This window comes from Montipora capricornis, chromosome 12 (genome assembly GCF_036669925.1).
Source record: "Montipora capricornis isolate CH-2021 chromosome 12, ASM3666992v2, whole genome shotgun sequence".
Classification (NCBI taxonomy): Eukaryota; Metazoa; Cnidaria; class Anthozoa; order Scleractinia; family Acroporidae; genus Montipora; species Montipora capricornis.
Window position 1 is genome coordinate 40,745,945 of NC_090894.1, and position 15,000 is coordinate 40,760,944.

The 15,000-nt window shown below is 37.3% G+C and overlaps 1 protein-coding gene across 1 annotated transcript in view; it reads right to left on the minus strand.

Moving 5' to 3' along the window:
• LOC138027769 (glycogen phosphorylase, muscle form-like) overlaps positions 1-15,000 on the minus strand; it is a 27,571-nt gene that overhangs the window by 1,399 nt on the left and 11,172 nt on the right. The window contains exons 7-19 of the mRNA XM_068875371.1: positions 14,364-14,456; positions 13,522-13,668; positions 12,924-13,087; positions 11,023-11,137; positions 9,867-9,968; positions 8,651-8,798; positions 7,259-7,317; positions 6,530-6,590; positions 6,338-6,418; positions 5,184-5,212; positions 2,674-2,724; positions 1,291-1,418; positions 845-979 (exon numbers count right to left, since the gene is read on the minus strand). Of these exons, the coding sequence (XP_068731472.1) occupies positions 845-979; positions 1,291-1,418; positions 2,674-2,724; positions 5,184-5,212; positions 6,338-6,418; positions 6,530-6,590; positions 7,259-7,317; positions 8,651-8,798; positions 9,867-9,968; positions 11,023-11,137; positions 12,924-13,087; positions 13,522-13,668; positions 14,364-14,456 (1,313 nt within the window). The remainder of the gene's footprint in view (positions 1-844; positions 980-1,290; positions 1,419-2,673; positions 2,725-5,183; positions 5,213-6,337; positions 6,419-6,529; positions 6,591-7,258; positions 7,318-8,650; positions 8,799-9,866; positions 9,969-11,022; positions 11,138-12,923; positions 13,088-13,521; positions 13,669-14,363; positions 14,457-15,000) is intronic.

The window sequence follows — 15,000 nt, forward strand, 5'->3', positions numbered from 1 at the left end:
CTGACTGAATACAAGCAGATGGAAAAGAAAACTGTTTGAAAACCCACGAATGGACGGCTTGCTAAGCAGGACACTACATCGAGGTTTTCTATGTCAGAAGACCTTTCATTCTCTGTTTAATTTTTGACTATACAATATAATACTCAAGTCAAGCTATGATCCTCGCAGTTATGAACGCAATTTTTGCAATTGCGTAAAGAAGCCTGAAAAATTCAGGTCATTTGTGGGTTCCAATGTTCCCGTGAGGAATGAATCAACGATGAAATGATATATGAAATGGATCATATATGAACTGCGGATATGAAAGCAAGTGAAACTATGATCCTCGCAGTTATGAACGCAATTTTTGCAATTGGCTTCATAGCTCAGTTGGCTAGAGCGTCGCACCGGTATCGCGAGGTCACGGGTTCAAACCCCGTTGAAGTCCTCAATATTTCAGGCTTCTTTACGCAATTGCAAAAATTGCGTTCATAACTGCGAGGATCATAGCTTCACTTGATTTCATATCCGCAGTTGATATATGATCCATTTCATATATCATTTCATCGTTGATAATATAATACTATTAAAATTATATATTGCTTTCGGTTTTGGAATGATATCCTGAATAATCATGGCCTACATAGGTTTCTTTTTTACGACTGACACCCTTCGAATCTCGTAGTCAACAGAAACCACGGCCTTTAAAATTCTTGATATCAAGGTTAACCAAATCACGTTTTACAGACGAACAACCTTGGTTGCAATAATTGTATTCTGACGGATTGACTTGGCTCGGCTTTTCAATGACTGACGTGCAAAAAAGTTCACATTTGGTAGGCTATGAACTGCAATTACCACATACCTATCATGGTGAAGCAAGGAATTGACGATGTCTTGAAAAGCGCCAGGTTCAGTGGGTGAGAAGAAATTGTCTCTGATTTGATTGATGGCTTTTCTGAGCTCCATGCTGTTATCATAGTAATCCATTGAGTTGTAGCTACAACATTTCAAAAAGAGGAAATCAGTAACCTGAACGTAATGATCATGACGATGGTATCGAAATGGTACTAGCAACGAGGAAGGAATTGTTCAGAAACAAAAACAAAAAGGTCGGTAATGGAATAATAACCCTTTTCACGGTTAGTCTTTCTCATTTGCATTACAATGTAATCTAACGCGGATGCGAGGCAATTCGGGTTATAACTAAAAAATAGCCCGAAATTGCCTCACACACATGCTAGATTACATTATTATGCAAATGAGAAAAACTAACCGTGAAAAGGGCTATTATCAAACAATAAAGCTCACCCTTTTGCCCTGAGAGCATTCACTTCTTCCACTGTCATTCCAAAAATAAAGATATTTTCTTTTCCCATCTCTTCTCTCATTTCTACGTTAGCTCCATCCAGGGTACCGATCGTGAGTGCTCCATTCATCTGCAAGAGTCCACATGTCAACATGAAAAAGGCAAATTGATTGACAAAAAGAAAATGATAAACAATGCTGTACAATGCCCTTAGCACATTACATGACAGCGTAATAAAGTAAACACCCGCATATAAGAAAATTTTTTTCAGGTTTAAGGCTGATCGTGTTCTTATTTGAGGGGTGCTTAGTGAGAAATCAGCATCAAAGTGTTCTTAAAATTTTCTTAAAATTGGTTTCAGAAATACCTCAAATTGTATAGTACTAGAGGTTTAATTAACATACAATGCTGTTTTGTAATAGACTTTATAGTTTGTAATGGTCTGGAACACCATAGTACGTTGATATAAGTTACTGTACTGTATTCTTTCCTTATCCTAATACCCTTTCCCTTTGAATTAAGAACATGTTTTATTTATCAGGCTGAATTTGTTCTTATTTATATGGTGCTTCATTGGCCAAATTTCAGCCTGATGTTCTTAATCCACTTGTTCTTATATGCGGGTGTTTACTGTATACAATTCGAATACGATCTTGGCATCTATGTCCTTTTTTTTTTTGGTTGATGTGAAAGAATGAATAATTTTCTACCATTGGGCAGTGTCTGCAGAGAATTGAGCACAACAAAGTTGGGTAGATGATTTGGAAGGCTAATGAGGCAAATACAAAATGACTTTAACAAGTATAAGAATCTGAACTAGCGAGACACAAACCATCAGCTTTTTATGGGCCAACCTGAGGAGTGAAACCAGAGTAAACCTGCGACAACTCCAGCAGGCGGTAGTTAAACCCCAGTAAACCCAGATTGAAGTTCAAGTTAATAGGCCATTTCCGAGTTCATGTCTGCCTCCTCCTCAAAGCGAGTCTAAGTGCAAAGTTTTTGTGATGGTAATTAGTTCTGCTTTACATATGAATGAAAACTAATTTTCATAACAAAAACTTCGCACTTACACTCGCTTTGAAGAGGAGGCAGACATGAACTCGGAAATGGCCTATTAACTCTCAAACACACACAAAGAAAAACATTGTAACAATCATAAAAAACGTCTCGGAACATAAAAATTTCCCATATACAGAAAGCACGATGGGTTGATCAACTTTATCCAGGCATATTTGAGGCAACTTGACCGTTTCCTTAACAAACTATAACCTGGACGTTTAAAAATAAAGCCGGTTGCTTTTGTTGCCCAAAGCCTTTAATTCAAACTCGTCATTTTTGAGAACTTATAGCAACAATAGTCAAGTTTACTGGATTTTTTTCAATACCATAAATTTCATATTTCCTGTTCCAGAAGCTTCTGTTCCTGCCAAGGAGATCTGCATTACAAAAAAAACAGAACAAGCAATGGATTTTTCTCTCCATCTAATTAGGCTAAGGTATGCAAGAAATTTTACACACGTACTGCTGATTACATTATACACAGGACTTCTCGACAGTTGCTTAGCTTTGCGTCGCCAAGCTGCATGGATGTATTCGCCCTGCAGTGTGATTGCTGATCTCATTGTCTGGGTCTGTCATCTGCCAAAGCTGGTTTACGGCATTAAATTGAAACCCACACTATGCCAGTGTACTCCAAGGTTTGTGATTTCAGTATAAACTTTCGTAATTAAACCTTTTGCATGGCAAAATGAGCTTCAAAAACTTGATGATTGATCGACAAAAATCCTACGCAGCATACTCAAACAATCCGAAACCAAGAAAAATCAATTGTGACTTCTGGTGAGTTTTCTCGCTATTAAAACTGCCCACTTCCTTCGGATTTTGAGGACGGTGCCACCTAACATGAAGGTATTTTATCCTCCATATAGATCATGCAGAAAACTTGATCTTGGTTGCGAATGTTGGAAAATAAGAAGACCCTTGTTTAAAGGAAAAACACTGTTTGAAGACCCTCACGGTTTTAATTAATGTTTGCATACCCTGAAACAACAGGAAATCTAAACGTCTTTAAAATAAGCGACAAATAACGACTCGCCAATTCCATTTATGTGCTTTTACTTACAAAATCTTGAGAATGGAGCTATTTAAAAGCGTGGAGGGCATCCACTGCTAAGATTAGACGGCACTTTAACTTTCACAGCTCAAATTACCAGATCATGACTCAAACAGACTCGAGACAAGTCAGACCAAATTACAACATAAAAGTTGGGGGCTATCGCGCGATTTCTGAAGTAAAATCATTAATCCTCAACGTATTGATTACGAAGTTAAACGCTAAAAGATTTTTAAAACACATTTTAAAAAAAGCGAACGACGATTCGGCGCTACGTTACGCCATTATCAAGTTAAAAAGTATAAGGTGTAATACGAATATCTAAAATGTGAAACAAGACATAAAATATTTGCAAGTCCTATGGGTATAATTAAGAAAAAAGCGAGCTAAAACAAAGCTTTCTTCGTACACATGTAGAGCTACTGTAAACAATCATTTCAATAATAAAAATCGATCCGGAATAGTTTCCCTAAAGGAATTCATTTTTTTCTTCCGTACACGATTGTAAAGAAAAACAATCCGATATAATTCAATTGAAAAAAAAGCTCTATTGACATTAATGAAATACCTTATCCGTCGTTTTAAGTGTTTTACTAGGGAGTTTAAGAAACGATCATAACGTTTACGGCAACAACAGCGCCACAAAATATAATACAATTGGTTAAAAAAGAGGAAAAAATCATCCTGCTGCACGACATTGGTTCTGTAAAACAACAAAAACGTAAAATCACGAGATTTGAGGTTTTGATGACAAAGTGATGAGCAAGCAACAGAGAATCTTTCAACGATGAAATGGTATATGAAGTTAATCATACATTGAACTGCGCATATGAAATCAAGTGAAGCTATAATCCAGTTATGAACGCACTTTTAGCAATTGCGTAGAGAAGCCCGAAAAATTCAGGACATCAACGTTCATTTTCTGAACTACACTGTAGTACCATAGATTTCTCTATTTGATAGCCATAATGTAAACAACAGGTGCAGATGTCTTGATTTACCAGGGAGAGGATAGAAAAACCATCAACCTTACTTTCAGAAAACGTTGAAGACAACAATTCAACTTTACAAAACGCGTTCAGTGACCCCCAAGTTTTAAGTCGTAAATCAATTCTATTCATAACTAGTTTAGATGGGGCGTGAAAACATTATTTACAGCGGCTCGAAAATGCCGCTGGAAGGAATGGAATTGTCAAGCTATTTTTTGCCCGTTATTCTAGGATCTACATATCTGTAAAGTCATCATACGTGGCAAATACATTCGTATTTGGTGGCACTGTCGTAAATGGTTTGGTATGATTATTTTAAAATCTTTGCGCTGATTGGTTGCACTTGACGTGATTACGCGATGATCACCCGGCGAAGTGTTTTTTTTTCTTCAAAATGGCCGCAAGCCGTTTTGGTGACAGAGGAAGAAATGACTATTTTGAAGAAAATGCACGTTTTGTATGAATAGTTAGTACGTTTACTCAAAATTCTTTGCGCTGATTGGTTGCACTCGAGGTGACTACGCGATAATCCCTAATTTTTTTTTTTTTCAAAATGACCGCAAGCCGTTTTGGTGACAGACGAAGAAATGATTGTTTCAAAGAAAACACAAATTTTTCAAATAATCACCTAATGTAATTATACTAAAACAATTATTCACCTCAAGATTAAACAGTCGATTATCTGCGTCAATATTATTGCCGTTGGCCATATTAATTACCAAAATATGAATTGGGTTTTACAACGCTGTTATAACTTTAATTCGCGCTTTCATATAGTGCTTTTTTAATTTACCTGTTCAGACAAATCAGCGGCTGGTATCACTGGGTCATAGTTAAGGAGACACGGTTACAAAAAGGTTACGAGTAGTAAGTAAGCACTGCATTCCCGTCACCGGAGCCTCGGATTGACCCAAGGCTCTGGGAAACTCTAAGAAGGAGAAAATGCGCCGTGGGGTTCTTATAGCCAAAAGTTGGCTATTTGATCCTTACGAAGCCTGTTCACTCCTCGTACTAACATGAATGCACCAATTAGAGACGCTTTTGATTCTTCACGAAAACCAATTAGAAGACACTTTGTTTCAGGGTTCTCCAGAGCTCTTCTCTTCCTAAGTCAAGAGAAGTGCTCTGGGGTTGAAATTGCCTCTTACTGCTAGAAAGAAGTGCCAACAGTGATATATCTGAACCCCGCCACTTAAACAAACAAGCAAACGAATTATCGGAACAGCAGAAACACCACAACCCTTTAAATGCAAGTAACTAAGGAAATTACATTAAAAAGCTGGCCAACCGTTACATTAATACATTATTGGGTGACCAAAAATGTTGATGCTTACCCCAGTAATTGAATGACCAAACGAGAAATAGATCAGTAGACTCTGCACGTGCGCGTGCGGGCGAAAGATATCGCCGTGCGTTGTTGTCGAAAGAGACACTACAATAATTAGTGCTCAGTATAAAACCAAAAGAAATATTTTAAATGTTTCTATCACCGAATGTTGGTCAGAGTTCGTGTCTCACCTACCACCGTACAACGTCATGGGTGATCCTTCATGAACAGAAAAATAATTTCCAGTAAGACAATTTTTAATGTTTTACCGTAAGACAGGACAATTCCTAGTTGCTTCTTTTTCTTTAAAAACTGCATGTTTTCTCGCGCATTGTCAAGCCTGCTGATTCCATTTGCTCGACGCATGCTGCTGCTGTTGCTGCCCTGTACTGAGTGACAGACCTCTTTCATAATGGCTGCCAAATAAAATATTCTTCTGTTTTAATGATAATAAACCTTTCTGGCCTCGCTAGGACGAGCAAATTTCTAAAAGAACATTTGCTTCAAAATGAGGCAGTAGGTCTAATTAACATAAATAAAAAAGAATGTGAAGGTGGTTGCCATTTCTGAAATGTAGTCTATATACTAAGACGGTCTTTGTCGTTATACCAAAAGGATACCCTTCTCTGCGAGAGAAACCCTGTAGTTGTCAAGAAACACAAGCTTCAGCTTGTCTCCAATGATGGGGTCATTGTTCACAACTATAAAGCAAAACAAAACAAAAAATACACATAACTTCAGACACGTTTTCCTATTACACACGGAAAAGAGCATAGGTTTGAAATCGGCGAAAATATAAAACCTTTCGTCACCTCTTGCAATGTTGTTGAAGAGTTTAATGATCAGTTTTGCCATGTAGTACCCAGGAGCTGCCTGTTTCAGAGTAAAAGAAAGGGTGTGTTTAATACCGAGGTGAGGTGTTGCATATAGGTCATCGTTAACTTACTATGACGTACCAATTTTTTTGCAAAAAGGCTCGCAAGCCTCATCAACCTTTTCCCGCAGGTTTTATTTAAAAATTGGTTTCTAACACAGCCACAGTATCATCTACACTTCCTAAATCTTCTTGAAAAGAGCACTAAGGAAAAAGAAGTTTGAAAAATAATGATTTCAAAAATAATTTGTGATAATAAAAAGATGCAACAAAGGGGCCGTCATAGTTTTTGAGTGCACCTAGATGTTGCTAATCAGTACCGTACAACTTCTACATATTTGTCACAACATTTTCACGAGCCAAACTATGTTACGATTTTACAAGAAAACCAATCTCGTATGAGGACCTTACTAGCCAACCACAATTCTTGCATATTTCTCTACTGGTAGGAAACCCCAGCTTAGAGGAACTTCATGTAGCAGTTTGCTCCTGCCAATTTTTTCAACTGACATTTTTTATTAAGATATGAAGCCTCCCTCGGTCTATTTGTTTGCGTGACAAAACCCGACTGCTTCAGAAAAGCGGGCCGCTCGACTGATTTATGAACGGACTGCTCGAAGTCTATGCCAGTGGAGACTTGATCTGTGTTAACACAAGACATTAATACCTTTCCTCCAATCATGACAGTGCGAGGAACAAAATCCATGTTTGGGTCAGCCTTGAGTCCTAAAATACAATTAAACAACCATATTGTCTGTTTGCTCGATTCAATTACAGCTGTAACAGAGAATTTTAACAATGGTGTAATAAATCGTTATCGTAATGGGCGAAAGTTATAAAAGACAGTTAAATGGGGTCGAAGTTATCAGTGTTCCCCCTTGACTTCTCTGACATCTGCAATTTCATATTGCTTTAAAGAGAAAGTACGGCCTGGAAAACGTTTCTCTGAATCGAAAGTTGACTACTCATTTGCGCTTAAGACGCCTTAAACAGCCAATAATAACGCTTCAAAAATAGACGTTTTTAAATCGAAAACCGCCATCATTGTTTTTGTTTATGCAAACGAGGCCATGACGTAGCAGTAATCAAAGCATTGACTGAAATCAGGGCCCGGTTGTTCAAAAGCAGATTAACACTAATCACAGATTAAAAATTAACCAAGGAGTTTATTTCTCTACTGCCAAATGCTGTTCAACGCTGATATTCGGCAAAGTTTTACATTAGAAGAAGTTAATCTTGAAAAACAAAAATAAGCAAAAGAAACTTTCTCCAAAAAGTTGAAAACATGGAACAAAAGTTTACAGTTAATTGGCCTTCGAACAACCGGGCCCAGAAGCATAGACCTTGAAGCGTGTAATTTGCAACTGTTTTCCTTGGAACAAAGCTGGGGATTTTAGGGCACCAATTTTATGTCCAAATATGGACAAAAATGAAATCGACGCTGCACGCGCGGGAAAATGCACGAGCTACGTTACATCCAAATAAGGAAACTTTTAAACTCTAAAAAACCTCAGCTCTGAACGAGAGTTAAACGCTTCAAGGTCATGAGCTTCTGCTGAAATACAGTGTATTGATTTTGATCCCCCTATGAAAAAAACCCTGTTCAAAGACGCTCTGGAGTAACATTCAAGTCCACAATTGGGTCAGTATCGCTCTCCTTGACTGTGTTTTCGTCATTTACATCCACTTCAGCCGGAATTTCAGTCAACGATTTATAGTGCACTTTTAACTCTCGAGTTTCCTTAGGACACACAGAGGCCTGGTGATTTACTTTCTGCATTCTCAGACTGTTATTCCCCTGGGTCTCTCAGTTCTTCATTTCTTAATACCCAACGATCTCCAACAACAAACACTGGTTCCCTTAAAAGACTTTCTTAGTAATATTATGTGTTGAAATATACTACTTCAGCTTTCTGCCTTCCTTCTCTTATTATTAGTGTCATTGCAATCAACATCATCATCATTGCTATTATTTATCATTTGCACCTCGGCCTTTGATTGCCCAAAGAACAAGCATCTTAATTTAAAATGTTCAAGTTCAATTAAGGTGTGCACTCACTGTTGTACAGCACAATGACATGAAGACAGTTCATCAGTTGCCGTTTGTATTCATGGATCCGCTTCACTTGAACGTCAAAAATAGAGTTTACATTGATTTCAATTTCAAACTCTGCCTTTATGAAAGCTGCAAGTCTAATCTTGTTTTCCTAGAAAAACAATAATTCAGTAGTTTTGCCTCTTTACGACTTACTTGTTTAAACAACTTTGATACTAAGAAACGTATAATATATAACAATTAAAGCAATTGAAAATTTCAGGTGGCTCCAACGGGAATATATATATATCGGTAAACAGAACCACAGGGTCTCTTCACCAGTAATAGACCTTTTTACCGATACGGCGGCCATTTTGATTTCTATTGTTTCGAATAGCTATTATGGGATGCCCAGGGGGCAAATACATATTAATTTGCCCCCTGAGCATCCCATAATGTCTTTCGAAACAATAGAAATCAAAATGGCTGCCGTATCGGTAAAAAAGTATAATTATTGTCAAGGGGAAGTAAATAATTATAATTGTAAAAGTCATTATTAATTCATAACAGTTATGACCAATCAATAGGCAGTATTTGAGTCACATGTGCACCTCTGTAAACCCCAATACAAATAAACTGTCTGAAAGCAAGGAGGGAGATATTGAATAGGTAGCAGGGAAAGGCTGGGGTTGATGAATTATTAATCAATTGTATTGACTTTTAATACAGACACCTACTTGGCTAATTAGTATTTATTAACTTTTGACACAAATCTTTACTGATTGAAATGCAAAACACAATGGCGATATTTTCATCATGAATTCAATTTGATTTACCTGTTTCCAGCTGTGCTTTTTTGTTCACTCTTGTGTTCTACCAGGCAGTAAAAGCGTTCACCACCCATTTTTGTATTGTATTTCGCATTTTTAAGTACTATTTCAGACAACAAGGCAATTTCTTCCTTCTCAGTTTTCGGAGAAAGAAACTGTCTTGCCGCCGCCATAATCATGCTTCATCACTGACTGAAAATTATGCTCAATTTCATTGTTGTCCCATGAACTCTCTTCTCTGGGACTTACAATGTTTTGAAACGCATATCCTAGTACTGAATCGCAAAACAATCCTTTTATTAAATATATTGTTTCATTACTTTCAAGTACGGTAATGTATTTGCGTCCGATCTGTATGGGCGTTTACACAATACTACCCAGAAATATTTCAATAAATTCAGCGCAGTTACCTGTTTCTTCCTCATGAATGCATGTCTAAAATTCCGGTCTTTCACATACCGCTCCAACTTTCTCAATTTTGACAAGTCTGTTATCCATTCTTCACCAATTTTCTACAAGGAAAATGGAATTTGAAAGTGAATAATAATGAAAGGGTCACAGTAGGGCAGTTTTCCTCTATGCGAGTCTACATGTAAATGTCACACAAATTTTCAAGTCAACTGTGACAAGTCGCAAACTACAAGTAACCTTGTATCAGGACCTTTCAGGACTGGAACTACAATCAGTGGCAAAAGTAGTGGGGATGCTAATGTCAGGATGGGCCTGAAAACTGTCAAAATTCCACTAAAAGCTTCAAAATGCAAGTTCCCCCCCCCCCTCCCCCAAATCGATGGTGACAGACAAGGAAATATAGGTCCACAATTGGCACACTGTTCTGGGGGGGAGGGGCAATTATTCAAACTCAGTGAGAAAACCTGAACTTCAAATTGTGAGTGTCCCAAGACTTTTGCCCCTGATTGTAGCATTGAATCAAGGGAAATGCAGAGGGATTTTTTCCAATGTTAATAATTTTCAGAGTACAAGTCTCCATATCTTGTGCACCGCAATCCTGCACCAGCCATGGATTCAGATAGTGGAGTGACACATTCTCATGAGAATGCAAGTACATGTAGGAAAAATTAGGACAAACTTAAAAGAGTCACTCCTCATTTTTGATACTTGGTCACAAAGATAACCTTTGCATCTCTCACAAAACAAATTTCTTGACAGGTAAGGCCAACAATAGGAATAAATAACCGGACATGTCTTGTGTCAAAAATGGCACCTACCTTCTGTGCGAAATCTAACTACAATTTTTTTAGTTGACTGTAACTGGAAGTACCTTTCATTGTTTGAGTACATGTGCCTGCAGTTTTCAATATTAGTTCCCGAAATTGTAGCATCATTTATGCTAACCTAAAATCTAAACTGGAATCTACCACCACCAGCACCACTAACCATCTGCTGCTATAGCCGCTGCTAACATTCATGTGTAACAAAGGAACACAATAGGACGTCAAAGTTAGTGTCAAGAGAAATATTTTCAGCAGTCTTTCATTGCAGAAGTGTAGGCCTTCTTGGGTTATGTAATAAGATTAAAATAATTAAAACAATAATTATTTTCACCTCACAGATGAGGTCTGATAATCCAGCATTGCACAAAAGAAGCCAGCGTCGAGGTGTCACACCATTTGTCTTATTCTGAAATTTCTCAGGGAACATTTCATAGAAGTCTTTGAACCTGAAAAGAAGACATCAAACCACAATAGTTATGTTTTGAGAAAAACGCTGATTGGAAGCTTGAGAGTCCACATTTTTTGCATGTTTGCTGCTTGCTTAGTTGCTGTCTTGAAATATTTCGACAAAAGTCAATGAAAGACATGCTGTATACATGAACTGTCGAGAGAATCAAGTTAACGTGCTGATAATCGCAGTTATTAATTCATGTTACTTGACCTCATGTTAACTTGTCTTTATTATTGTTGTTTGGTCTCACAACTTTAACTTAACACATAGCTACTGTAAGAGTTCTTGGTATGGGCAATCGAAGATGGGCAGAGAACTGTCTCTGATAGTTTACACATGTATTAGTACTGCTTCCTGCAATGAAGCTGCTCTTTCGAAATTCTTGCATCCAGTAGTGAAAGCGTTTTTCTTTCCAGCCTTTGAACAATCCTTGCAAATCATTGACAAGTCTCCTTTGTCACCTCTTGTTTGCAGCCACTGAAACTCTGTTCATCCATTTCTATGGTTTTGATGTACTACAAAAATTAATGTTTCATTTGCTTTAATTTGTCCGGTTACACCTGCTCCAATTCAATGGAGCAAGAAATCAAAATGGTGGACAGGCATGCAAGCTACCAGGATGTTGCAGTGGTTTCCAGTCTCCTACTCTGATAAATCCAATGGCAATTCTTTTGACCTTTTCAATGTGCAGTTTTACCTTGTTTGTCAAAGGGGTTTGCTTCTTTGAAATAATAATAATAATAATAATAATAATAATAATAATAATAATAATAATAATAATAATAATAATAATAATAATATCTGACCTGCTAATCGCCCTTTCTCGCAGTCTGAGACTGAATTGCTAAGGGTGCAGCTCAATGAGGTCGGACCGAAGGAGTTGTGCAGCCGACTAGGCGCTTGGCTCCTGAACATGACCCATGTGTGACCTCAGCGCACAGCACCACAACCAGATGGAATAGGCTGGGAGTTAATTTTGAGTAGGGAGGAAAACCGGAGTACCCGCTACCGGAGATCGACTGAAAGTCAGCCCACATACATGTATGACCCGAGGCCAGAGCTGAGCCCGCGTCACAGAGCAAGTGTCCTGTGTCCCGGGATGCATTCAGATTTTGAAAATGCGTTTTTGGATATTTTTTGAGTAAAAATGCACAATTTCTACGTTAACACGATCCCTGGTTCACGTTGTGCCCACAGAGGATAAAGATAGGACGAAAGTTAATAGAGAAAGGGAAACAGAAATTTCTCTGATCATCTGTTGTGCTGTCATGCTCTCAATGACATGATAGCAGCACTGACCAAAAACAGTCAACAGAGTGTTTTGAGATTTACAGATCAATGTGAATGCACTGGGCTCAGACTTAATTCTTGGTTTTCACATGACATCACTGGGGCCGCCATGTTAATAAGTGTCTCCAAACACAGAAAGAGCGGCCAGGTTGGTGTCCCGACCCAATCCTCTGGGAATTGAACTCTACCATTATTCAAATGTTTTCTTTTGTTTTCGTTAAAAAAACATGGCTGTTGATCACATGAGTGAAAACCAAGAATAATGATAATGTAAATAATGCTACAATTTTGAGGCAAAAAACTCCATGCTAAAGGTAGCTTAACAGCAAGACTTACAGTATACCATTGGTAATTTAAGCATTTTTAATTAGGACATGGTTTTTGCCAACCTGATTTAATACCCACATTTGAAAGAAGCTGCTCAGGTATTGACATACATGTACATGTTCATAGAACAAGAAAAAGCGGTTTTCAAGAATTGTCCTACTTACACAGTTGTTTTTAGAAGTTCTGAGTGCAGAGCTGCCACACCATTGATTGTGTGAGAGCCTACAATGCACAAGTGTGACATATTGATGCGTTTTTCATGGCCTTCCTCAACCAATGACATCCGTCGCATCCTTTCTACGTCTCCAGGCCACAATTTTTCCACTCTCTGATCAAAATAAATAAATAAATGGAAAAAAAGTATTCAATAACGTAATTTAAATTCAGAGATATGACTTAAATTTAGAGTGGTAATGGCCCAGACATCAAAGCTATCTTAGGTTTTACAGTGAGAAACCAGTTTGCACTTACAGTACATGTACATGTATCATGCTAGTCTTGTCTAGAACAAAAACTTCTTATACTTGTTTCACTTCTAATGTGAAAGCCTGGTTAAAGCAGACTGCCACCAAAGATATAAATCCTTCAAACTTTGGGGAGCAGAGAGCCTCCTGGCTGTAAAAATCTAGATAGTTTATTGCAGCAATCTGCCTAAAACAAAGTCGAAAATCTGTACAAACCAATATCTTTGTGAGATAGCTACTCATTACACCAACAGTTTTCTATAATAGTAATATTCTCCTCTTAATTGAATTAAATCACCTTCAGGAATAAGGAATTTATTTCATAGATAATCTGAAGGTGTCTTGGTAGAATATACTCCAGCATGTGCACTGGCCATCTCTCTAAAGCTTCAGGAAGGACAGTATGATTGGTGTAACTGAAGGTTTGAACACAAATGTCCCAGGCCTGTTGAAAATATTTGGAAGAAGAACAATAATCAGTATCATTATTACTATCATGATCATTCATCATCATCATTATTAATTTTTCATTTTTTTTTTACCAAGGAATAATATTAGTTAATACCTAGCCCTTTTATCCTTGTTCAAGTGAAAAATTACCTCTTGAACAAAGGGACTAATCTAAATAACTAATTAAAAAAAGAACTTTTCCAATCAAGGGGAAGCTGTTAAATTGAAATAAGCACTCTGTGCAACATAAATTATAATTCATTTCACCATTTTTACATGTGCGTGTGCATCAAAAATGCAAAAGTGTGACAACAGTCTAGTACTATATATATTCTCCCTAGAAGCGATCACGGTCCTGAATATAACATTACATATTGATGTTATGCTCTCTCACCAGTCAATTAACAAAAATAACTTAAGAGAGTATTGTTCATGATGAGAAAATAACTTTTTAATTTGTTTTGTAAGCAGCATCAAGAACACTTTATTATACTACTGTTACAGCAAAACTTCAATTTAAATTATAATTATTTAACACTTCCTGAAATAGCGAATTAAACTACTAATAGAAGCTCCATCAGATAATACATGTAAGAAGACTCAATTAAATATTTCCTTGCTACAGCTTTCTTTGCTTTTTAAACATTTCTAGCCTCTTCTTATTACATTGTGCATCATACCAAAAGTTACCTTGTCCCAAGGAAGTTTCTCTTTGTCTAAGAATACTCTCATCAGCTCTGGTATAGCCAGTGATGGATGAGTATCATTCAGTTGAATGGCAACCTGAAGAGAATAGACTGATCTAATTACCTGTGCTCTGTAATGGAATAAAAGATGCAAATGAAGCTTCTACATTTATGTACATGTATAACTAGGCACCAGTTGTTTGAAGACTACTGTAAGTACTGTAGTTCTTGGCCCGGGTTGTTCAAAAGCCGATTAATGCTATTCCCAGATTAAAAATTAACCAAGGAGTAAATATTTCTTTACTCCCAAATGCTGTTCAATGCTGTTATTTGGCAAAACTTTACATCAGAATGCAAATCCTGGATTAAGTTAATTGGGTTTCAAACAACCGGGCCCAGATGTGTTTTATCCTGGGTGCCAGAGGACTTTTCTTTTCAAGGTTGGAGAGAATGCTCAGCGATTCAAAAATCAAATCCAGGGTATTTTGTGTATGTTGTCGCAAAATTTCCTGGATTTGGGTCAGAACCTTAATAATACAAACGAACTTAAACAGTACAGCTGTAATGCATTCAAAAGTAAATAATGTGCACTTTGTACATGTAGATCTACAGAAGGTCAAGGTAATAATAACTATGCTAAC